This window comes from Eucalyptus grandis, chromosome 5 (genome assembly GCF_016545825.1).
Source record: "Eucalyptus grandis isolate ANBG69807.140 chromosome 5, ASM1654582v1, whole genome shotgun sequence".
NCBI lineage: Eukaryota > Viridiplantae > Streptophyta > Magnoliopsida > Myrtales > Myrtaceae > Eucalyptus > Eucalyptus grandis.
This window is the reverse complement of record NC_052616.1, coordinates 24785114-24812144: the sequence shown is the minus strand read 5'-3', so window position 1 is coordinate 24812144 and position 27031 is coordinate 24785114. Positions and strand designations below refer to the sequence as shown.

The 27031-nt window shown below is 38.9% G+C and overlaps 1 protein-coding gene and 1 long non-coding RNA gene across 9 annotated transcripts; both read left to right on the top strand.

Annotated features, from left to right (window-relative positions):
• Positions 1 to 5586: 5586 nt before the first annotated feature.
• On the top strand, positions 5587 to 11533 carry LOC104429468. 8 transcript variants are annotated; one of them, XR_005550902.1, is made up of 8 exons: positions 5587 to 5735; positions 5857 to 8723; positions 8801 to 9029; positions 9141 to 9316; positions 9828 to 9923; positions 10183 to 10280; positions 10410 to 10633; positions 10758 to 11533. It is a non-coding gene; the product is annotated as an uncharacterized LOC104429468 (long non-coding RNA). The 8 variants fall into 8 exon arrangements; XR_005550898.1 differs by having other exon boundaries at positions 9828 to 10052; XR_005550900.1 differs by having other exon boundaries at positions 5857 to 6153; positions 8689 to 8723; positions 9828 to 10633.
• A 7214-nt stretch (positions 11534 to 18747) lies between these two features.
• Positions 18748 to 20175, top strand: LOC120286035 (probable BOI-related E3 ubiquitin-protein ligase 3). Its single transcript, XM_010058319.3, has 3 exons — positions 18748 to 18967; positions 19096 to 19516; positions 19762 to 20175. Exons 1-3 carry the CDS (start codon positions 18912 to 18914, stop codon positions 20173 to 20175), a joined length of 891 nt encoding a protein of 296 aa, XP_010056621.2. The 5' UTR covers positions 18748 to 18911.
• Positions 20176 to 27031: the final 6856 nt, after the last annotated feature.

The window sequence follows — 27031 nt, the reverse complement described above, 5'->3', positions numbered from 1 at the left end:
CCGTGGCGTCGTCGTCACGGTGTTCCAGTCTTTGCTTTAATCAAGTGATTTTTGCTCACTAATCCTTACTTAGTTTTGCTAATTATTCTTAAGAGTTGATTAGATTTAATTAAGTACAATTAGGTTGTTAGATTAGAGTGGATTAGTGATTACTAGATAATTGTGATGCATGTTAGGAATTGAATTGTGCAATTAGCAAGTAGATACATACTATTATATATTGAATGCATCTCGTGATTTTTCCCGATCCGTTTTGGCGTCCAATTAGGCATTACGGGCCTAAATTAGATTTTTAGTATTTATTTATTAATTTTTGAAATTATTTATTTATTTATTTTCCGGAAATTAGGTAGGATAGCCAACAACCAGAATTTTATGCTAATTGTCGTGGCTCAGTCCGTTTATTTAATTGAGCTTTATTTTGTATTGAATTGAATTATCTGTGAATTTGGGAATTATTCCTGAATTAATTAATGTTGGTTATTAATTGAAAAAATAACCGGGCATCGATTGATAATGCCAAAAATATTTATAGTGGAGTACAAAAATGTGAGAGTTATGGAAAGGAAAATATTATATTTTGGCTAAGGCCAACCATGTGCCCACGCACGATATTTTATCGAGTATGATAAAAGATGAAAAGAAATGTTGTGTGGCGTGGCTCGGCGATTATAACATCGCTTTGACATATAGGATGCCTTAGAGAATGCATGTAAATTGTTGAATATATATCATGCTTGTATGGCGATAATTAATCGTGCCTGTATGGCGTGGAACGTGCCTGTGTGGCGTAGATTGTGCCTGTGTGGTCATATTTCTGTGTGTCGAGTATCGTGCCCGTGTGGCCAAAAGTAATTGGAATGCCTGAAAGAGAATGCACTTAATTGGTTTATATTGGCTCTGTGATTAAATATATCACCCCGGTGAAAATGACACCTGAGAGCATGCACATAAAGTGTTTATTGTACATCACCTTGGCAAAAACGACGCCTTAGAAAATATGTGGGATGGGTGATTGGTACATTGTCTTGGAGAAATCGACGCCTGAGGGAAAATACGTGGTTCGATGAATAGGTATTATACTGGAAATTGTATAGTATGGTTGGGAGTGACCAAGAGATAATCCAACTAACATGTAATCTACTAGGTCGATTGATCATTGCTTTGATCTGATGTGGTGAATTGATTGATTGAACAGAAATGACCGGTGAATGGTTCGACTAACATATAATCAGCTAAGTCGATTTGATCGATGTTTCAATCCCTGATATTATGATTGAGTGTCTATTTGAACTAAGTTAATTTGCAGGTGGAATCTAAGGCCAGGGTCAATCCTCTAACCGTGTGTGCATAGGTAGCCCCAATAGCGTATTGGTTTACTAATTGAGTCTTAGGGGATAGAACTCGCTAAGACGTGGTCTCAATGGTTATTGTATAACCATTTCAGGACCCTGATGAGGAGCTTGAGGAGGAGGCATTTGAGGAGGAGAACCCTGATGTGAAACCTGAGGAGGAGGAAGATTTTGAATAAGAAGATGATCCAAAGAAGGATCTTGAGTTTGACCCGGATGAAGACTAAGATCCCATCCCATTTTGTGTGAACCTTGTGTTCTTGTAGATAAGTGTGAGATCAGACCTTTGTGAATAGTATGGTAAAATATTATGGGTTGTGCTATGTATAAAAGTAAGGTTGTGAATTTCATTATGAAAAATTATGGCCTTGTTTTTCTATCACATTGCTTTACTGTCTATGGATTTATAATTACTTCCGCATGTGCTTATGAAAAGGAAAGGGTCGGCGATACGTAGTCTTAGGATATCGCATTTAAAATTGATCAATTTAAGGGATGTGCGCTTGCCTGAGAATCGGGATGTGAAATAACACATCCTTTACAATCACACCACAAGCAATCAAGTCAATGTATTTGGAAATGGTTAAGGGTCAAGCCAAGCTTAGCACAATGATTGTTCTATTGGTGATTGCAGCCAGTAGGTTTCTTCTCACCCCTCAATTTGTATTGGTGATTGCATCTAGTAATTTTCTTGTCACCTCTCAATTTGTATTATCATTTTTTAGCATAGAACTACACTAATGAGTTCCTCCACATTTTCCTTCATTTAAAGGTTTTGTCGTCTCATGTGCTCAAACAATAAAAGACTGTCCTAACGGGTTTCGTCCTGCCGTTATAGATGGCCAAAGTGACTGCCTTCCAACAGAGGGCATTCGGAAAGGACCAGGAAAATTGTGTCGGAGTTTGTCCTCCTAGGGAGCATCTCTATTTTTACGAAGGCAGATGCGTGTGTCTTCAAGATTGAGGACCATTGATGTAAGTGAGTTTGTGCGTCTGTGAGAGGAGAGGAAGCGAAATTTAAAATAAAATAAAATAAAGGAATTTTGCTCCTAATAAAAGAGGGTTCATATTATTGAGCATTTGACTTTTTGATGGTCTCAAAAATTTCCAACGGTTGAAATTGATCGATTGCATCCTATTCATTATGTATAGGTCAAATGAACGGTTGACAATGGATAAGAGAATAAAAATTTTGATATCTAGCCTTAGAAGGCAAAGTCCTAAAAGAGTGACATGCCTAATATCCGATCCTCTTTGAATTTGATGGCAAAGAAACTCAAAACATAATTTGAATATTATAACTAGGTATGCTTTATTGATTGTTTGTAAAACAAACATAAGGTGTCTTGTCCCACATGGAAAAATGTGAGTATGAGGGTCAATATGTATGTGTGCAAGTCTTCTAACTTTACAATGCAAACCATGAGCTAAGACCCTACGGTACTCACATGCAGGTTCGTGATTATTAGGCACACTTTACACTTTGTGCACTCACGGACCAGAACATCAACTCCAATAGGGCTACTCTTTTGAGTGTATACTTGCATGTGCCAGTGCAGGGGACCGCGACACAGGCCACTTAGTTTATTTGTACAGGAAGGATAATGAGATTGAAGCTGATTGTATGCAAAATGTGACAGTATGGATTGAGCCAGGAAAGTATTTGATCATATGATCATGGGTCATGGAATTAGATGCATGCAGGTAAGGGGTCACTAATAGTGGTTTTTTTTTAATTCTAATTTATTTTTCAAAAAATAGAATAATGAAAGGTGTGTTGAAACTTGGGTTTGAGTCAGATTTATTTGTGGGAAATGCGTTGATTCATATATATTTGGTTTTTCAAAAAGCAAGGAGTGTGCGCTTGGTGTTTGATGCAGGGCCTGTGTTTTGGTTCGCCGGAATTCCATGATTGATGGTCATGTGAAGAAACGGGAAGTGAATGTTTCTCATGAACTTTTTGATGAAATGACGGAAAGGGACATCTACGGCTGGAACCCGATGATTAAGGGTTGCAAGAGAGGACACGGGCTAAGCGCAATGGTTGTATGATAGAATGCCGTTTAGGGATAATGTGTTGTGGAATTGTGCAATTGATGGAAGGGCAAGGATTAGACACGCATCATAGGCTCGTGGCAATTTTGATTCAATGCCTTTCCATAACGCGGTTTCATATAGAACCATGTTGGCTCTTTATGTATGTGTTAAAGGTCACATGGAGTTTTTGAGTTTGTTTGATAATATGCTACAAGAGGAAGAGATTAAACTCAACAAAACTTCTTGTTAGTGGACCTCAACACGGGCCACTTAGTTCATTCTTACATGAAATATTATGATATTGAAGCTGACATGCTGCTTTCGACTCCCCTATTGAGAATTTTTATGCAAAATGTGGCACTACAGATTTAGCCAAGAAAGGGCTTGATCCGATGCCCGACAGAAGTGATGTCTCTTGGAATGCTATAATCACGGGGTATGGAATACATGGGCGAAGTGAGAAAGCGCTGGAAATGTTATTGTATATGGAGAAGAAAGGTCCAATGCCGAATGATGCTACTTTTGTCGGCATATTATCCGCCTACACACATTCCGGGATGGTTCAAAAGGCTAGTGGCGTTTCAACCTAATGTCTCGAGTTTATGATATCCACCCTAAGGTGGACCACTACGGTTGCACGGTCGATCTTCTTGCTTGGACTGGTCCCGCGAAGGATTCGGGAGAATTGATTAAAAGAAGTACCTACTGAGTACTGAGGCAGGATCTTCACCACGGGGTCCTCTGCTTTCTTGCTTGTAGGATCCATTTCTCATATTGAACTTGGGGAGACGGTGGCCGAGTGTTTGATCGTAGTGGAACCAACAGATGTTGGGCCCTATGTGCTATTGTCAGACCTGTCAAAATTGATTCTGCAATGACTGCCCAACTGCTCCAAGCATTAATTTGTACCCTTTCTGATAACTATGATACGGCAAGCAAATACAGAAACGAATAAATTGCACTAATTAATACAAAAGTTCTGTGGGTTCTTGTCAGCGACATGTAGCCGACCATCGTGGGACGATGCTTTGATTATCTAATGCGGTAAATCAAAACATTTTTTAATTAATTTAAATGTCTTATTCGGACAAAGAATCATGTAAAGTCCACATAGCATGTGAGCTCCTTTTTCTGATTTTAATTTTGATATGATTAAGGTTGTTCAACCACCGTCCATAATCAGTCCAAGAAATCAGCACAACAAAGTTGTGTTTGATTTGTTCTAATTGAAGAAAGTATTTTAGGGACAAATTAGGTTATAGTCGAGAGTTACTAAGTAAATTGAGAGAGACGCAGAGAGAAAGAGAGAGCCTCTTAGTTATTTTAAGGTCTAACTTGTGAACAGTGCATTGGTTTATCTTTAAGAAAAGTTTGTATTCTAATAAGTTTTTAATATAATATTTCCATTAGCTTGCATATGCGTACTTAAAATAGTAAATTACTTCGACTTGTTCTAAGACTTGACAAAATCAAAGTTGCTTTCATTTTTAATGTTCTCATAAACTACTATAAGAAATCTTTATGAGAATGACTCGAGTTGAAATTCGACAAATAGATTGATTTGAATGAAGATGCATCCAGAAGCCAACAATGGTAAGTGCCCCTTGCCGCCATGCAAAAGTGCGGACACTTGCAATATGCCCCGAAATTTATAAGGCTTGAATATTTAGTAATCGAGAAAATGATTTGTACATTGAGTGCATGGTTGCTATGAAAAATAAATTCAAATATATGGCATCCCTTATTCTATGTGTAACGGCCTATTGGGTTAAGTTTTTTTTTTTTTTAAATATAGTTTTCCATCAAAATTAAAAAAATTACTCAAAATTGAAAAATTACGGAAAAATATATATTTGAACTTCCTTATTAATATTTTATATTACACGAGTATAGAAATTTTGAGACAAAGAGAAGAAAAGGGGTGAATTGGTGGAGAGACTTAGTTTTTTTTTTTTTTTTGGTCGAAAGACTTAGTTAGTTTTTTTTTTTTTTGGTCGAATAGGTAGATATTATTTAAGTATTCGCAAAATTACAACCCGAAGCTATTGCATCGGCAGCTAGAATATCTTGCAAAAGATAAGGGGTGAATATGTTCCAGTTGCGGGCTAGGTTAGATCTTCCATGGGCCTTTGCGGCCCAATCAGCTGCTCCATTGGCCTCCCTTCGACAGAATTGTAGTCGCAAGCTAGGGTAAACGGGAAGCAGAGCCGTGATTTCGTTGAACAGCATTCTTCCCATGGCGGCTTCTTCCGCCCGTGTACTGTGTCGATCAAGATCTAGCAATCAGACTCAATAACAAGGTTTGCAATATGGAGACCTTGGTGCTGCAGGTGATGCAGAGTGAAGGTAAGCGCCTGAACTTCCACTTGAAACACTGAGGCTGTAGGGAATCGGTTAGTGTAGACGTCTGTAAGTATCCTTTGATGGTTCCGACTAATACAGGTCATCATTCCTTCTTGTCTACCAGGATAATAAGAGCCATCAATATTGCATTTCAGAGAGTCCCGATCTGGAGGTTTCCACTGATTTCCTAGTTCGACAGCAGCAGCCCCTGTTCGTTGTTGACGTTGATCAGAAGAGGAGTGGATTTGGTTTTGTGCAAAGGCATCTTCAATGGCCCGATTGCGCTCAGATGAGTGGATTTAGTTCTGTGCAAAGGCATCTTCAACGGCCCGATTAGGGTCTGGTAACCGTCTACGAAAAATCTAGTTGTTGCGCATACACCAAACTTGCCACAAAACTTGTGCTATTATTGCCAATCTAGGTACGAGCCTCTGATTTGTTGACCGCTTTGTGATCCAATCATCCAGACGCTGTATTGTAGAAGGTGAGACAAAAATGTTGAGCTTAGGATGCTTCCATACGTCGTTAGTCCAGGAACAGAAAAAGAACAGATGTTCAATAGTTTCTAGAGTCTGTTGAGTATAGAGACTGCACATAGGAGTGGGGGAAATATGTTGATGAAACAAGTTAGCTTTAGTCGCAAGGGCATTATGGCAAGCTGTCCATATAAAAGTGCGAATCTTGGGCTCTGTTTGCATAGACCATATGTTGCGCCAAAGTATTATGGGGTTCTGGTGTGATGTAGATGCCTGTTGTGCACTCGATGTACATGCCGTGCTAACCATTGATCTATAATTGCTCTTCACTGTGTGATGTCTGTCCTTGGTAGGTGTCCAGACTAATTTATCAGTAGTAAAGGCAGGTCGGATAGGGATTTTGACAATTTTTGTACTAACCGGAGTATCAAATAGGTGATGAATTAGAGGAAGTTTCCAGGTCTAGGTGAGAGGATCAATAAGATCGGCCACCCTCTCTGGCTCCTCTCGTATTGCAGGTCCGGCTATAGGTCCTATAGGTAACCAACTATCCTCCTGAATCTTTATATACTTACCATCCCCGATCGACCATCGTACATTTGATAGGATGGCCTCTCTACCGAGGAGAATACTCTGCCATCCCCATGAAGGACGTGTACCTCTAGCTGCCGTATGGAAGGTCGCCGAGTTGAAATACAACCCCTTAAAGAGTTGGCCCCACAATGAGCAAGGTTGTTGAATTAAGCGCCAAGCCTGCTTCCCAAGCATCACTTTGTTGAAAGTCATCAAGTCTCGAAAGCCGAGTCCTCCACCATCCTTGTCAGCTTTAAGTAAATCTCATTTCTGCCAATGCACCCCAACCCTACTATGATCAGTCGTCCACCAAAATCTGGAAATTTTCTGTTCAATAAGTTTACACAAAGATGTTGGAATTTTGAAAATTGACATCGCATATTGAGGAATTGCCTATACAATATATTTGATTAGGATCTCATTTCCGCCTTTGGAAAAAAATCTTTCTTTCCAACCCTCAAGCTTTGAATTTATTCTCCCTAATATCCAAGCAAACATCTCCTTTTTAGATCTGCCCCACTCTGAAGGAATACCTAAATATTTTCCATACTGATGCAACACTGGCATTCTAAATATTCCTTCTAAGTTTTCCTGTAAGCTCAACGGACGGTTTTTACTAAAAAAGAGGCCTGATTTGTTCCAATTTATAACCTGTCTCGTTGCCATACAGTACTGATTGAGAATATTAGCAAGATTCTAACATTCCATCAAAGTGCCTTTGAGGAAGAAAACTGAATCATCAGCGAAAAAAAGATGCGACAGTGTCGAACATGACCTATTTAGCTTTATACCAGTGAGATGGCCAATATTAATTGCTTGGTTAATGAGGGTGGATAGAAGATTCGCCAATAAAATGAAGATGTAAGGGGAAAGAGGGTCGCCTTGCTGGATTCCTCTTGATGGCCAAAAATATGAAAACTGCTCTCCATTAAACCGAACACTTAAAGAGGTTGTAGTGATGCATTGTATTACCAACTGAACCCATCTTGGATGAAATCCCAACCGCAGGAGATAATCCGTTAGGAAATCCCATTCGACTTTGTCATAAGCCTTTTGCATGTCTGTCTTGAGGAGTACATTGAAGTGTCTCTTCCTTTCCCTCATTCAAAATTGGTGTAGAGCCTCCTGGACGATGAAGACATTATCCAATATTTGTCTCCCACTCACAAAGGCAGCCTGCTCTTCTAAGATAAGGTCACAAAGCAGGGGTTTTAGGCGATTGGCCAAGATCTTGGATATAACCTTGTACGCATAGTTACGGGCCGATGGGTCTAAACTGATCCAGACTTTCAGGGTGACTGTTTTTGGGTATTAGAGCAATGATTGTCTTGTTGAGATCGCTAGTCAACACCCCTGAACTAAAGAAGTCTCTTACTAATTTGAGCAAATCATCCTAAATGATATCCCAATGGCATTGGTAAAATAGCCCATTTAAACCATCTAGACCCGGTGTTTTCGTTTTCCCCAGTTGAAAAGCTGCTTGTTTCACCTTGAAGATAGTGATAGAACCCATTAAATGATCATTCATATAAGCCGATACAACCTATGGACAATGATCCAGAATTGGAACATAATTACGTGGGCCGCCTGTTGTATATAACTGTGAAAAATAGGCATATGTTAGCTCCTTCAAAGCCTGATTGTCCCTCACCTAGTTGTGATGCTCGTCTTATAACATACCTATCCTGTTTTGCTGCCATCTCTGTATAGTAGTTGCGTGAAAAAATTTTGTATTCTTATCTCCCCGGCGCAACCAATTAATTCTAGATCGCATAGCTCAGTACTTTTCTTCTTGCCGCCATATATTTCTGATCTCATCCTGAAGATTAGAAGCTTCCTCTGTTTCAGTGCCGGAATGGTCGATTTATAATGATTTGAAGTTGTTGTTGTAATGCTTGCACCTTCAGGTGGCCGTTAGGAAATTTGGAACGGCTCCAAACATGTAAAGCTCGAGAAACTAGTTTAAGTTTATGTAAAAGGTTTGAATTGCTCACCTTAACGGAGTTCCATGCTTTGTAGATGACCTCTCGGCACTCTTGATCTTGGATCCAATAAGCTTCGAAGAGGAAAGGCCTGCGACTCTTTTTATATATAGCTGAATTGGACAAAAGAAGCAGTAATGATTTGATCCTAAGGCCGGCAAAGCAAACACCTCCGTCACAAGATATTGAAGTCGCCAATCGATAGTACACAAACACGGTCCAATCGTTCCTTAACTAATTTGTCACCGGCTTGATTATTCATCCATGTAAAGGCACACCCCTTACTCTCTAATTCCATCAAAGCACATTCATTGATGACAGTCCGAAAAGAGTTTAAACGATACCAGTCTGACTAGCGCTTACCTACCTTTTCCCAGGGATAGAGAATCTCATTGAAGTCCCCAGCGCAAAGCCAAGGTAGAGTATTCGCGTTGCTGATCCTTCTGAGTTCCTCCCAAAATAACTGCCGATTGTGGTAGGATGATGGAGCACGAAGACAAGTCAGCTGCTTCAGCCTATCATCCATGGAATCATGACATAGCATATCAAAAAGGTACTCCAAACATTGTTCGATCTCTAAAGATATAGTTGCATTCCAAAAAACTACTAAACCCCCAGCTAGACCTGCCGGGTTACGCACGAAAGAGTTGCTGAAATGTAATTTGCGTTGCAATCTATTAAGCACTGTTTCATGATTCTTGGTTTCCATTAAAAACAGTAAGCCGGGCTTTTCCTTGGCCGTCAAGGCCTTTAGTGCTTGAACTGTCAAGGGATTGCCCAAACTCTGACAGTTCCAACAAATTAACTTCATTTGTGCGGAGGTGGCTGTTTAGGGCCAGCCACCATCGCCCATTGGGTCACCTCATTTGCTTCTAGAACTAGTGTATCCACAAACGGAGAATCATCAAAATCACTAAATGCTGAGTGTTTCATATCATATGGTGAATACCTTTTCGGTTTTTTAGCTAAGCCCAACTTTGGAAGAGCTATAGTTCCTTTCTATTTTTTCGGTTGTTGTTGTCCCATAGATGGGTTGATGACGGACTTCTGTTTTGCACTCGCAGGGATCACAATTATTGTGAGACTTTGCTCAATTTGCATCATCTGCTGTGGAATGTGCTAATCAGGTGCAACATTGGCAGAGGTGGGTGGAGCTGTTGGTAAGGGCAGGGTGACAACTAAATCTTGTTGAGTCGACACTGGTATAGCAGCATCAAAGCTGGAGGTGTTCCAGGAATTGTTTCTTCATTCTATTCAGCACTCTCTGTGGGGTTATAGAACACTTCCTAGTAAGGACTATGCTCTCCAACCTCCGCTTTTAGCCACTGACCATAAGCCATTTTATCTTTATCATCCATTTTTGCCTCTTCAAAAGGATATACTGGACAATATGTGGCATAATGGCCTATCTTCCCGCAGGAATAGCAGAAATGAGACAGCCGTTGATTTCTAAAGTCAATCCATAGTGTTCTCCCATCAAGGCGAATCAATTTGCTGGACTGTAGAGGTTCGGCCAGGTTGACTTCTACTCTTACCCTGCTAGCCTTTAATGTGGATCCGTCATGAAAATTTGCTTTTAACCTCTAGAACTTCACCAACCTGTTTCAAAGCCTTTCTAATCACCTTCTCTGCACTCCATTCCAAAGGCAATCCGAAGACATGAACCCAAAAAGCGCAATGGCTAAAGTCATAAAGATGTAAAGGCGTGTTAGGAATCCATGGTTTGAAGATTACCAACTGACTTGAAAAAAGCCATGGGCCACCTTCCAATATCCGCTGTTTCTCAACCGCTGACTTAAATTTTGCTGTATACAGGTCTCCCTCTCGCTGGGAAATGTCGACCTGGTCCGTCCGCCAAACACGCTTCAAGGTACTTTGGAAGGCTTGAAAGTTTATAACTGATTTAGATAGTACTTTACCCACTAGTAGCAAACGACATTCCTCTAATTGTTCTGGTTGGGGTTCCTCTTCCCATATTTCTATTTCCTATGCAGGGCAGAGTCGTCCCAAACGTTTACACAAGGCAGCCATTCGCAAGGAGTCATCTCGATTATCCGAAGCCATATGCCGCAACACAGTCGGTACAAATTTCAGCAGAGCATTATCAACAGGGAGATAGAGAGAGAGCATAGGCCGCGACACAATCAGTACCAATTTCAGCCGAGCAAAGATGAATCGTCAAGAGTGAAAGACCAAGATAAAAAGAGACAAGGCAGGGAACAAAGACAGTCCGATGGAAATAAGGTTTCTTTAACTTCAATGGCAGGAAAGGCAAAGCGGACATTCTGCCCATATCCGATTACAGAATATTCAACCAGAAACAAACAGTTCTTCAGATGGAATTGAGACACCACAGAGGTGAATTATTTCATAGGTAAGGTAATAAACCCTCCAGAATCCAAGGAATCGAGTAACATCTGAGGTGAATACTGAAATAGATGTGGCAATCAACCATCCCAATTCAAGAACAGAAGATGGTTAGGACAACTGGGTTACCGACTTAGGTGCGAAAACCATCCGGGAGAAACGGCAAATTGGAGACGCCGTCGACGAAGGCTTCATTGGGTCAAGAGCGAACCAAGAAAGCTGAAAAAATCGGATGGATTAAAGGTAGATTAGGGTTGCGATGGAGCAGTAAACTACCATCGGTGGGTAGACGATGCTCTGCATGTCGAGAGAACTTGCTTCGAGTTTGCACCAACATAAAAATGACTTAGTTAGTTTGATAACTATGTTATTTGGGGAAAATTTTTATATTCACTATTAATTCTTTCGCGGGATCAAAAAGTGGGGTATTGGGCTGCATGTCATTTTGCGGGAAGGGCAATTTCTGTCAAAATTTGAAAATTATGAAAATTTATATGTTGATCCACATTTTAATATCTGAATTATGTGAAAGTTTATGTGTATCAATGGGAAAAAGTTAAAATGCTTACATTGCAAAAGGTTAATACCACGAAAAACCTCAAATTGATATACTTATGATAAATAAGTTCCAAACTAATTTTTGACCACGAAAAAAAAACCTAAAAGTGGTATATCTATGATAAATTTACTATTAATTTTTAAACCACTAAAAGGCCCTAACTAGTACGTTCATGATAAATTTAGCCTCATTTATGCTCCGTTCGTTTCACGGAAAATATCATGTTTCCGGAAAACATTTTCCTGAAGTCATTTTCCAGAAAATGACTCTATTTTCCTGTTCGGCCAAAATCTAAAATTTGAATGGAAAATATTTTCCACTGTTCGTTAGCTCAAACATTTTCCTGAAAAAAATTATCAAAAATTTAATTTTATGTTTTTAATTGACCAAAAATTTATTTTATTTATTTATATTTTTTTAAAATGATTTTTTAATTATTTATATTTTTTAAAATAGAAATTTTTATTATTTCTTATTTCTTTTTCTTTTCCTTCCTCCTTCCTCCTCCTTCTTCCTCCCGAGCGGCTTCATCCGCCGTCGCCTCCTTCCTCCTCCTTCTTCCTCCTCCTTCCGCCGCCACCACCTCCTTCCCGCCCGACGATGGCCGGGCCGCCCGGCCGACCGACCAAGACCCGGTGGCCGATCCGGCGAGCTCGAGGCTCGCCCGATTTCACTCGAGCTCGCCGGATTTGGCGACAGAGCTCGAGCTCACCCGGATCGGGAGCCCAAGCTCTGCCGCTAGATCCGGCGAGCCGCGAGCTCCACCGCTGATCCGGCGAGCTCGAGGCTCGACCGATCTCACCCGAACACGCCTGGATCTCGGCAACGAGCTCGAGCTCGCCTGGATCGGGAGCCCGAGCTCTGCCGCTAGATCCGGCGAGCCGCGAGCTCCGCCGCTAGATCCGACGAGCTCACGGCTCGCGGCCGCATGACGAGCAGCCTGGACGGTGGGCTCCCCGCAAGCCTCCCGGCGCCGCTGCGGTGCTCCCTCTTGAGCCGGATCCTCCCGAGCAGCTTCAAGCCGCCGAGGAAGCGGAGCGCGGCGACAGCGGCGGCGCCCCGGCCGGAGCAGGCAGGCAGGAGCGGCCGGGGAGGGCGGAGGTTGATCCCGGAGAAGGACGTTGTCGAAGCCATTGCAGCAGGGAGAGCAAGGAAAAGAGAGAGAGAGAGAACAAGAACTGATGAAGGAAGGAAAAAGCAGCGGGAGTGCGAGAGGCGAGAGGTGGGAAAATGATTTCCTCTTTTCAAAAGAGGAAATCATTTTCCACGATTTCAAGAGGGATTTTCCGTTGACCGGAAAATATTTTCCGTTGACCGTGTATTTTCCGCCATTCGAACACCGGAAATTTCGGAAAATATTTTCCTAGAAGTTATTTTCCGCGAAACGAACGGAGCCTTAGTTTCTATTAAATTGGATTAAAAATATGAAAGACTAAAAATTGGTTTATTTGTAACAAACGAGGGGTAAAACCCCAAACTTGTATATCCGTCAACTGTCACATGTCATTTAATTCAACAATTTAATGGTAAAACTTAACAAAAACTAATAAAGGGTAAATTTATCACAAGTGTTTGCTCAAAAAAAAAAAAAATTTATCACAAGTGTATCAATTTGAAATTGGGATAAATTTATTACGATATATCAATTTCAGGTTTTTTTTATATTTTTTCTATAATCTTTATTATTGCTCTTCTAGCACTTTTGCACTTAATTCTCTTTTCCTCGAGGTCGATTTATTATGACTATCTTTTGTTTTATAGAAAGGTAATAATAACACCTTTGACTCATAAGCTGGTGCTCAATGATGAAATCTCGAACCCTTATTTTTATAATTTAAATACATTAATAGGGCATCTAATAATGCTAAATTCTAGTATAACGCGTTGCATGCTACATGATTCGTCAATGGGAATCATGCATTTCAGCATTAATAATCTATCAAAGGTAAAAAAAAAAAAAAAAAAAAAAAAAAAAAAAAAAAAGCGGCATTAATTTATAGGGACCTCTCAAATTAATAACAATTGAAATGTGTTTGTTAAGTGAAACACAGCTTTAGAATTTTTCAATTTTTCGACTAGCTGGTCACCACGAAATTATGAAGATTAGTTAGTCATGATTTTGTGAATAGTGGTATTATTTTGTTTCTAGTTTATTAATAATTTTCTTGATGATATAGTAATTTTTTATTAATTGATGTAAATGTCCAATGGACATGTATTCCGAGATATCAAAGATATAAAGTAGGGGTGAGCATCGGTCAAGAGTTGACCTTGGACCGACTCTGAACTAGCCCAACTCGACCAATCTCAGTCCAATTCCTAGGGAAAAGTAAGTTGGTCCTTACTCTTGGGACCTATGAACCCCACATTTTTGAGTTGATTCTTGATCATGAGAGTTTAAGGTTGATCCAACTTAAACTAACATTGTAAATATTGTATATTTTGTACTATATGCTTTGTCTATTCTAAACCCTAGTGCCTCCTCCTTTGTTATCTTTTTTCTTATGTTTACCATGTAAATTAAAAAGTAAATAGAAACACGGCCTTAATTCAACCGGAAAAAAAAAAAAAAAAAAAAACCCTCTTTGCTAACCATGCTATTTGCTTACCTTAGCCTCGCTCACTGCTCACCTAACTCACCTCTGCTCACTCACCTCACACTCATCTCTCTTCACTCACCTTGCACTCACTCCTCTTAGCTAGCCTTGCTTACCTTGCCACTCGCCTCCATTCACTTGCCTTGCGGCTCACCTCTGGTGTCTCCTCGCTTGCCTAAGGTGTTATTTTTTTTATGGTTTGTTACTTTTAGCAAGCATGAAATTTCTGTTATTACATTATGTTATATTTATGTTTGATATGTATTGGTGTTCATAATTTAGTTGTTCAATGTTGCATTGTTAATATATATGTAATTTAAAATAGTATGTTTAACCTTTAACAAAAAAAAAAAAATTGATTGGTCCCGAATTAAACCTAAAACCAAATCAAGTTCTTTGTCCTAGCCTTAATAGGATTGGTCTTTTGCTCCAAAAATTAAGAACCAACACTATGTGGTTTGGACTTTGGGTTGCTAGATCAACTCAATGAGGATTATGCTCACCTCTATAAAGAGCTTTTTCCATCCATTTCTTTTTCCATTTTTGATTCCGAGGCAATCTTTTTCTCTATGGGTGGCTATGCAAAAGATAGAAGCATGTAAAAAAGGAAAAAGGGCAAGGCATGATTCTGATTGTACTTCCTCAATTGAAGTGATTGAGACGTAGACGATAGACAGTTCTCTCCACCATTTTGCCCCTTTTCTTCTTCTTTTTTCCCCGAAATTTCTCACTCTTTATTGTTATAAAAAGAATTACAACCTTTCCATATCATTTTCCATAACTGCGTTCATACTTTTCCTTAATCGAGATACCCGAAATTCTTGCACAATACAAATACTGATAAGTACATCAGCATGCAATTTTTTTCATAATTTTCAGCATTTTGAATAGCATTTTAAGTTTTGGCGAAAAAGTATAATTATGTTTTATCATTTAAAAAAAAAGCTTAACCAAATAAGCCCTTAAAAGATGCTATGTATTCGAATTTATGTTTTTTTATTAGCCTTGCAATCAATATACAAAACACTTTCTCAATCATTAAATTTTTCGATCGGGTAAATTTTGGGGCATTTTATAAATATGAGGCACTTTTGGTGATATAATATAACTTTAGACATTATTATCATCACTAAGGATATGGCAAAGGGGCAATTAGCGATGTTCCAAGCTTTAACGCTCACGTGCCCGTCGCCTTTTGCCTCACCCCCATCTCCTCCTTCGCAAAATGACATGCATCTCCATGTTCCATTGTTTGACCTTGTGAAAGAATTTATAACAAATAAATATGTATGCGATTTTTAAATTGGCTAAATAAAAAAAAAAAACCCAAATTATATCTACTGTGGCAAAAATACCTTGTGATATAAATGCCCACAATTTTTTTGTCTCGAAAAAACCCAAACATATACAATTGTGACATATTTATTTACCCTATATTTCAATTCAATCCAAAGTATATTTATCGCACTAAGTAAGTTCGGGATTTTTTATAATACAAAAAAAAAATGTTGAGTATTTATGTGACACAAAAAAAAAATAATGTTTGTGTCAAGAGTTTTTTTTTGTGAATGACACAAAAAAATATCTTTAGCAACCTAATTTTTGTTTACTTGTTGTAGATCCCAACAAAAAGAGTTATAAAAGTTGATTATCACATGTGATTCCAGAAATGTGGCGATTCATAAAGGTAAACCAGGTACATTTTGATAAAGTTATGGATTTTTTGGTGATATGAAAAGGTAGAAAGTTCTTCAATTTGGTTGTTTTTTTTTTTTATCGAAACATATAAGTATTATTTATGCATTCTTCAATTTGGTTGTTGAAGTGTCAATGCTTAAAGGAGTTGAATTTAACCCAAACTGATTTAAAAAAAGGAATCGTCATGTGACTTCATTAAGATCCAGAGATCTGACCAATTCTATCTCTATGTGGTCAACCATACGATCCAATTTTTACTCCCAAGCTTTTGACTAAATCTAGATATCGAGTTCGAATCTCATTTTTCATTTTTATCTTTCTTTTTCTCATTTTGAAATCTTGAATATTATAAATTCCACAAAAATCTTCAATCCATTAGAAGGGACTTTTTCTATGGTCCATGACGGGATATCATAACAAACTAAAACTCGAGAGTTTACAATCAAAACTAGAATGTTTGGCAAAACCAAAACTCGAGAGTTTATAATCAAAACTAGAATGTTCGGCAAAAATTACATCAAAGGGCGTCTGATGATGATAATGACCTTTGGGGACCATTTATGTGGCAAGAGTGGGAAACTCTAAACATTATTAAATTTGATCATATGCTTGTTGACATTTTGTAGCCATTTACATGATAATAACAACAAACTTTGAATTTGATTAATTTCGACGGTTATGCGTTGTGGTGATAGTCATGACTCATCAAGACGATAATGTTCTGATATTTGACTTTTTGCACAAACTCCTTAGCTTAAGGAAAAATTGTGTTTTGACGTTAGCTTTGAGATGTGTTAGCAATATTATGATATTTAGATATCTTTTAGAGATATTTAAAATATTTTCTCTTATTTCAATATCTAATTTGAAGATACACATTTAATTTTGATTTCTTTTTATTTCTTGCATCTAAACTTATAAATAAGCTCTTCATGTACTTTTTTTCAATAAATCCCTATTTACTTTACATTTAACGGTGGTCATACACCCGTATTTATTTTTGTCCTCAGAAAACAGCGTCTAACCCACCCAATATTTAAAAGCTGATTGAAAATTAGTTAGGAGCTCGTACTCATCAAAACATGCCTCTTGTCATCGCGTGTCAAATCAAAAGACATCAACCGTCTTTATATATAAAATGTTGGTCAATTCTATAGGTGAAAAGAATTCCATAAATATTTTAAAAAAAGAAATCTTATTCACGAACCTAGTTTAATTTTTTCAAACAATGTCAGGTTGGCAAAGCATTACGTGTGTGTCCTGAGCGTTAATATGAATGAGGATGTACGTGATAAGTACATAATTAATAACGATACCTTTTTCTTAATAAGTGTGGAATCTGCCAAAATATTTTGAAAATAAATAAAATAAAATTGATGGGTTTTTTCAGCCCATTTTTTTATCGATTCTATTTTTATCAATTAACCGAATTGAACCAAACCAATAAACCGATATGAGATTATTTCTTGGAAATACAACAGAAAAAAAAAAATGAAAAATCACAAACTAAATTTTAAAAACAAAAAAGAAAAACTGACAAGATGATTCTTCATGTACAAGTCACATTTTTACCCCATGATTTTTCTTTTACTTGGGCTAAAAAGGGGAAGCCATTACAAGAAATTAGGTGGAACTTATATAAAAGGCGTATCGTCTAGTTCTAAATCTATGGAGATTGCAACATTGGGCCATGATGTGATCAAAACCCAAACACAAAAACTATGGCCCAACTACATGATGTGGCAACTCTCTAAAAGAAAGCATGAAATTGACCATCAACAACAATAACAACTCGCCCAATTTGTGTTCACCCCCTGACATTCCCTCCTCTCTTTTGTCTCTCGTGATAGAAATTACATAAAATTCGAGTCCACTCCAACCAAAGCATGATCAAGATCTTAGCACCTAGGCCTATATATTTACATGTATGATATTTGAATCTCCTCTTACTTGACCCAACGGACAATAACTAGTTAAAGATTGATATTGATACTTAAGATGATAGCGGACTCTAAATTCTGTTCGAAAAGCAAGTGCAATCCCTTACTGGGGGTAATAGATCCAGCCATCTCTCCTCCGAACCTCATCGAACCAAGCGAATTGGGATCGAATTCAATCACATCCATGCCTTGTCCGATCTCACTTAGCGTGCAGTACCACGACAGCCTTGTCTATCCTATGAAGAATTGTACCCCCACCCAACCGGGGGAATGGGGCGAATCCTTCCCGTTAGGGTTTTTCCTAAGGGGCCCACGAGGTGTTAAAAAATGTAGTGTCGTACATTTATTTGAATTCTAATGCACTCGTTGATGGTGGGATTTTGAGATATGGACATCACCTTTCTTGCCATGCTGCCCCTCCCTTCCTTTCCTTCAAGAGAGAGAGAGAGAGAGAGAGAGAGAGAGAGGTGATCAATGGCAGCATCATTAGCTCCATCTCCCAAAGCTTTGCGAGAATTTCGAGGGTTTCTCCTCCTCCATTGGCAACTTGAATTGGCTGCTCCGATGGAAAGTTTTAAGTCTTTTCTGATGGAGGACCAGATCTGGCCTGCGCCGGCGCGGGGTCCGCCTGCGGGAGCAGCTATTCCCGGAGGGGGAGCAGCGGCGGCGTCTCGCGGCGGCGACGGCGGTGGTGTGGAGGTGCAGGGCGTACGGCGCGAGGAGGAGGAGGAGGAGGTCGGGGGTGCTGCCGCCGTGCCGCCACCTGTGCCTGCCCACGGCGTGCGTGCCAAGCCACCCCGACTGCCCGGCGGTCACCGCGCGCCTGCCCGTGACGACGTCGGTCGTCGTCGCAACGGTCGGAAACGCGCCTAATAAAAACCCAAAACTCCCTCGCCCACACCATACGCGCTCTCGCTCTCACTCTCTTCTTCATGCTCTTCGTCTGAAACTCCCTCTCCCTCTCTCTCTAAAATTGAAGCGACTCTCATGGCGGTCGAAGCTCGGCGCGCCGATCCTTTTCCCGCTCGGATGATCGTGAACAGGTATTCGTCGAACTTCATTCGTGGGTCTCTGTTCGATTTTGAATATCGTGAGCTATTTGGGTTATTTCTCTCTCTCTCTCTCTGCTTTTCATTCGAGCTTAGTTCCAATCGGTTCGGTTCTTTTGCAGATTCTTCGGGAATTCCATCGCGACGAGGAAGTACCGTTGCGCGATCCGCTCCTACCCCACCCATGCGGAGGACTTCATCCCTCTGCCGTCGACGGAGACGGAGACGCCCGACCCGATCTCGCGTCCGTCTCGCCGCCGCCTGAAACTTCGCGTCGTCCCGGAGTTCAGCACGGCGAAATCGTCCGTGAAATCCGACAGCGGATCGACCAGCGACTACAACGCCGCCGTTTCTGTCCCCAGGAGCCACCACAAGCGGTCCAGAGACGACGCGATCGGCGACGACCACTTGAACGGCGATGGCTTCCCGGCGAGTCGCAATCCTCCTCACAAGATGAGCAAGGCGTCGCCGTTTCTGGGGCACGAGGTGGGGTTCGAGATCCAAGGTCGCGAATCGGAGATCGACTGTTTGATTTCGCAACATGTAAGACCCTTTTTCTCCTTTCCTCTTTCAATAATTTTATTTTTTGATGGTTTGATTAGGGTTCTTACACTTGTTCTGAGATTTCAAGAAAATAAAAACCCAGAAACATTAACAATGTCGGCTCTGTTCCCGGCGAAGAAATATTAAATTTTCGCAAATTGCGTCAAGAAATTACTTATTGTTGAAAGGGAAATAGGAAAATTAGAAATTTCCTGACAACTTTCCTGTTCTGGACGTGTCTGCAGACACAGGCGTTCGCGAGAAAACTGAAGAAGAAAGACAGAGAAATCCAGAGAATCGGGAAGTTGAACGGTCTGCTCCAAGAGAAACTGAAGATCCTGGCGATGGAGAGCCAGATGTGGCGGGGCCTCGCACAGGACAACGAGTTCGAAGCCGACTCCCTCCGCTCCACCCTCCAGCGCGTCCTCTCCCGCGGCGGCGGCGGCGGTCGACGACGCGACGACGCGGAGTCCTGCTGCGGGAGCAACGGTCCCCGGGACGGCGGCCGCGGAAGGCGGCGACGCGGAGGCGGAATCGACGAGACGGCAGCCGCGACGACGATGCGGGCGGTGCGGGAAGTGGGAGGTGGGGGCGGTGCTGCTGCCGCGCAGCACCTGTGCCTGCGCACGGCGGCGCGCGGGCCCGGCCACCGCGACTGAGCTGCGTGCGGCGAGGCTGTCACGGCGAGAGTGCTCCTGAGTCTGTCGTCGTCGTCGTCGTAACGATCGGAAGCGCAGTGGGCGGGAAATATAAAAAGGAGGGAAATCCGGGGCGAAAAGGGGAAAAAGGAAAGAATTAGAGGGGAGGAAAGAAATAGTCCTCTTTTTTGGTTTTTTTTTTTTGGATATAAGGAGATTCTTTGATATATTTCCTGTTGGAGAATAACGGGTAAAAAACCATCGAGAGGGATGGTTTTTCCAACTTTTTGTGTAAATACTGATACATAATAAATGCTCTTTTTTTTCTTTTTAATTACTGAGTTCCTATATTTTTGTCTTTTGGGAACTTTTAATTGATGATGTGCAAATTGTTGCTTCTCTAATTTCCTTATTGTGCTCGAATATGAACATTGTTCCAACAAAATGCCCGTCAACATTGATATATAATTTCAAATCTCTCTTTTTTGTGATTTAGAGTCCAAAAAAACTAGAGAAAAATATTCCCTTTTACTATGTTTTTCTTCAATTTCATGTTAGATCATCGAAATTCTAGAGATAATGACCTGAATACACAAATAAAATGTCTAAAAGATGGTGATTTTCCAGTGAGTGATTATATTTAATAATGATTATCTTAATAATTTTCTGAATGGCATAGTAAATTGTGTTCTTGAATTCACGGAAACATGGGTAAGTAGTCCCAGAAATCAAGAATATAAAGAGCTTTTCCATCATTTTTCTTCTTCTTCTTCATTTATTTTTTTCATTTTTTCTCATCGTATGAAATGATCGAGACACATGGACGGTAGACACTTCTTTGCACCAATTCCCCCCTCCCTTTTCTTTTCCCATCTTTCCCTCACAATTTCTACGCTCGTGTCCATAAATGTCAACTCTTTTTCCCCTCCCTCACTCTCTCAATTTTTGAGGTAACTCTCGACCATAACATTAGAATAAATAAAGTGATAAAACTAAAATTACTTTCCTCAACAAAATAAATAAGGGAAAATAACACAAATAATTTGTAATTTTTAATGTGATTTCTCAACCTTTAATTTGTTAAATGTGGTCAATGAATTTTAATTCAATATACAATGCCGTTCATGAACTTTCAATTTGTTCAATGTGATCCATAAACTTTTAAAACATGTTCAATCTAGTTTTAGAATTATATGAAAATGTATAATATTATTTATATACTTAAATTAATTGAAGGATAACATTAAACATTTTTATACAATCCATGAACTAACTTGTATGTGAACAAAACAGTAAATCTGCTACCTTACCTGTACTTAAGGAATATGAATAATTTCCTATACGGTACATCTATATTGACAATTTCTTTATAATACCATTGAATTTTTATTTTGGTTGGGGACCGTAATTCCCATTGTTCCGGTGAATCTCGTTGATCAATTGGCAAAGTGTCTGTCGGAAGTGGTGGGTCAACAGGCCATTGAGATTTTTGTTTGACATGCATGTGCCAATAATCTAAATACAGAAAAGAAAAAAAAAAGAAAAAGAAATACATTCTATATCTTGAAAGCACATATACAGGAGAGGGCTGGGATCACTCGGCTATTCGGAAAGGACCGAGAGAAACATGTGTTGGACATTGTCCTGTTCCGCAGCATGCCGCGTTGGTAAATGGCAAACGCGTGTGTGTTACAGATTAGGACCATTGATGTATGTGAGCTTTGTGCCTCTGTGAGAGCAAAGGAAGCAAAAATAAAAAGGGAGTTTTCCTCCTAGTTAGATGGATTCATGTTATTGAGTGTTTGACTTTTTGGGCTATCTTGAAAATTTCCGACGGTCAAAATTGATCGATTGCATCTTAGTATCTTATAACAAGGTAACCAATAGTGATGGTGGTATTACTTATGTATAGGTCGGACGAACAATTAACAATAGATAAGAGAAGATGAGGTTCCGGAAGAGTGGCAAACCCAAGATCCTCACGCCTTCAAATTTGACTACAAAGAAAGTTGAAACATAGTTTGTGTTGATGAATGATTTACAATGGAACCAGACCAATTCCCGATTATATTGTGGAACCATGCTCATCTCTACACATAATAATTCTGCTAAAATGACCTAGTTATCCTTCTCTTTGTAAAGTTCTCCTCCAAGTGTTATTGTATTACAAAATATGTTTTCCTACACTTTATCTTTAGTTCAAGTCCATTCTGGTTTACCGACCCAAAAAAAGGTCCATTCTGGTTTCATCATATAATAATTACTACTTATACTATAAAGAGTACTTATAAAAATTATTTTTACAGCAATCAATGTCTTCCAAGTTCCAACATTTGTTTCCTTTAGTTCTAAGCATGACTTTGTGTGTGAAATTGTGAATCTTGACTTTTCACTCGAGACATGTTTATTTGGAGATTTCTATGTAATTCTTGAGATGTGCATCTAAATTCAATGGAGTTTATGCCAAGATGTCTTCATTTGTGGCTAGAAATGAAGTTGTCCTTGCACACTTCAAAAGTTAAATTTTCCTTTTAAAAATGGCACATTAAAGCCTTTTTTGATATATAATATTATTTTTTTAGAGTTGTACATATTCCAATCTAACTTTTTGAGCGATCCATCCAAAATGCGTGCTTCCAGAATTGCGATACAACACGAGAGGAATTCGTAGGTGGGTATAACGAACTGTTTCCAACATTTGTAACGTGAAGAAGAGGAGAAAAAAAGAAAAGGAATGAAGATCGCATGATTGACTAGGGAAGGGAGCACGTCTCCGGGGAGATAATCAAGCCCATTTTGTTGGGCCTCAATCCAAATTGAGGTCAAGCCACCCGATGAGATGTCCAAAGTGGGCCTGTCGGAAATTGATCGAAACTCTTGATTATGATTAAAAATGAAAATTTTTACCTTGATATCCCAAATTACCAAAATAGTCACACGAGTGATCTTAAAATGACCTTTATATTAAATATTATAAAAGAAGCTAAGTCAAAATACAACTAAAATTGAAGTAATTTCATTTTTTAGTTTGAACCTAAATCCAAAAAATTCGGAAAAATAGATCCTTAATTGATTTTGAGAAATTTTTATGGCCAAAATCAAATTGAAGCTAAAATAAAGTGATTTGTGGATTTTTCAATTTTTTAATTTTTTTGTCAAAAGTCCACCCTTTGATGATTAATCACTAAAAAGGTCAATTTATGGCCAAAAGTTCAATTTATTTTCAAAATATTTTTTGGCCGAAATGAAATTGAGACTATTAGGAACTTTTTATGGAAAAGGGTTGATTTTTTGGTCACCAATAAATGATTGGCCAATGGCAAAAAAAGAAAACAACACTTTTTGAGTGAGTGATTCCGTCATGATCGGAAACCTAATCCTGACATTTTACTTTTTATAGACGTATCTGCTAAAAATAAGGTGTTAACAATAGTTAGATCTCAAATGGCAATCTCATTGGGCATTCGCAAACTTATTGTGAAGGAGGACTTTCATGCGGTTACTTCCCTTCTTTAGAAATCAACTCCCTCTCTCAATTTTGGTGACATTCTCATTTCTCATATTAGGAAAATGTTAGGATATTACTTTTAGGGAAGGAAACTTGTGTAGATTGATTAGCAAATTGGAAACCACCATCTGCACTTGAATTGTTTTCGCAACAAAATATATTTCACTGAAAGTAGCTCTTTGATTTTTCTTTAAGGAGACCAAGCTTCTGTACTAACTTAGGACAAAGGATATCTCATGCGAAAGGAAATTGATTTCTTCGATTCAAACAACACTATACAGCTCCTGATCGAGCCAAAATTTAATCAATGGCAAGACTAAGAAATTATGGACTCAATAACGTAACATGGAAAAACTATGTTGAACTTAATCGGTGACATAACTTGAGAACACAGGGACACAACGTCCGAATTTGATTGACGACACAACACTAAGATATGGATACACGTTGGAAAGATAGAGATAATTGCAAGATAATATTTTGCTTGATTTACGGGGGCTTTCTAGTTGGTGACTAACAATAGGTATAATGGTTACTGTGATTACTTTTTGACGATTCCTAGTGGTTACAATCTCCTGAATAACTCTTGCCCATTATCTCCATGTTCCTAAATTTTACGTGCACAAGCTATTCCATGACATGATTTCTTTTAATCGGTGCATACTTCATGATCTTGCTTCTAAGCGGTAATTATCCCTTTCAAAAGATGTGTCATTGACTCCAGTTGATCCATCAAATGACTTGGTCTTTAAATGATAATTGTTCCCTACATAGCTATGCCTCTAGTCTCAATTGATTCATCGGACAACTTGGTCTTTGAACAATAACTGTTCCCTCTAAAAATGTGTGTTCCTTACGTTTTATTGATCTTAAACTTCAAAGCAGCTTATATATATTCTTTTGATAAATATTGTTAATATTCATATTAACAATTGTTTGTGGTCCGTCGTTGTATTTCTACAATTGAACACATTGCTTCAATGTATACCATTGTCAATCAACATATATTTATCTCCATACTCGTCGATAAGTTAGCACACTTGTATTAATACCCATGCAGTATGCACATGACTATTTATACCCATCACAGGTGATGTTCACTTGCTTGTGCTAGACAAGACATATTTTGGGTACACTCTACCAATAGATAGGCCACCAATAGATTTACTTCATCTGGTTTGTAGGAGATCAAATAGGATTAAGTTTTATTAGGATAGTAATCGTGTGTTACCAAAAAAGAAAAGTAAATCATCCCATTACCTCTGAGAAATGCTCAAATTATGGTAAGAAAATCTCGACCTATCTAATTGCATACCTTGATTAGCAGCTGAATAGGAATACGTAGCAAGCTAATTACTATTCCTTTTCCTTTTTTAATCTTGCATTTACTCAAATCACAAAAATAGTGAACTTTAGACATCTATATAAACCCACTTCAATGGGACACACAAAACATATCTTTCACAATCTTAACCTGTCCATCAATCAAACCAAATACACTTAAAAATGGAGAAGGGTCAAGTCAAACTCAGTGCACTAGTCTTTCTATTGGTGATTGCTTCCAGTAAGTTTCTTTTCATCTCTCCATTACTATTATCATTTCTATGCGTACAACTGCACTAATGAGTTCCTCCACATTTTGCTTCCTTTAAGGTCTTGTCGTCTCACATGCTCAAACAAGAGTAGGACCAGAAGGAGGCTGGGATCACACGCTTGATGTTCGGAGAGGACCGGGAGAAACTTGTATTGGAACTTGTCCTCCTGGGCAGCATCCCGCCTTGATAAATAACCAATGCGTGTGTGTTGCAGGTTAGGACCATTGATTTATGTGAGTTTTGTGCCTCTGTGAGAGCAGATGAAGCAAAAATAAAATGGGAGATTTTCTTTTAATAAAATGGGTTCATGCTATTGAATATTTGACTTTTTCCGTAGTCTCAAAAATCTCCAATGATTAATCGAAAGTAATCAAAGGCAATGGTCATATTCCTTATGTACATCGCCGTCTATGCTTGAGGCGGGATAAGAGAATAAAAATTTTGATATCTGAACTTAAAAGACGAATTCCCAAAAGAGTGACACAACCAATATCACCTCACGTCTTTGAATTTGATGGCGAAGAAATTCAAAACATAGTTTAAATACTCTAACTTAGGGGTGAGCGCTTCTCGGTTTTGGTTCGGTTCCGCCCGGAACCTGGAACCTACCCTCAGATACAGGTTCCTCATTTTTTGAACCTGGAACCTACCCGTTAGAACCAAGAACTTGGAACCTACCCTGTCACGGGTTTCGGTGTTAGTTCCAAGTTCTAACATGTTCTTTTTTTTTTTTTTCATTTTTAGTTTTAAAAAACAAAATGAACGCAGCAATAATAAACAACTTATACCTCTTAATCCTCACTCTTTTTTTGAGCTTATCCTTCAAATCATGATTAACACATAAAAATAGCTTGAACTCACCATAACGGGTCCGACACCTTGACAATCCTTCAAGGAGCAGTACTCCTTGAGAGTTCGAATTAGTCGAGTTGACAGACTTCTAATGTAGAACAGACTTTGACACTAAAGTCTGGCAATCTTCAGACTTTGAGTCTTGAGTCTGGCAGTCTTCAGACTTTGACACAGAAGTCTGGAAATCTTCAGAATATATTTTGGACATGTGTTACGTTCAGTCTTCTGGTCGTCTTCTGACTTTGATAATATCCTCTACATGTTCTAACATCTGCATGGTCTATTACTCAACCATCAAACATGTTAGTAGCCTTTGATTTATTTTGTCATCTTCAAAACATCATAAGGGATTTCCCTAACAATCTCCCCCTTTTTTATGATGACAAAACAATCTCTGAATATGCAGATTTGTAAACATGCTTTTAATTTAAATCAAAGGATATCAGAAGATAGCAAATAAATTGAGCATAATAATATATAGAAAATAATCGCAGCTCAATATTATGCCATAGATAATATAATATTAACCAATCAGCACATATGCATATTCATAACTTCTCTCCCTTTTTGTCATAATCAAAAAGCGATAATGATGGATTCACGTAGAGAATATGACATATAATTTCCAAAAAGATCAGCTTTTATAAAGTAAATCGAATATTGAAGATATGCAATATAGCTCACTTCGATCATATATATCAGCAAATATTCAATAAAATCACGGATGCATCATAAAATGCACGTACCTTTTGTCATAATAATATCAATAAGAGATTTGTTTAATGACAAAAGGTAATAAAAGATGCACTAACCGGATTTTTAGAATAAATTCTGACACATTTACCTTTCCTTCCATCCATAATAAGATCATAATCAATCCAAAAGATTTTTCCATAATTGATCAATGCTCCCCTCAATTTGT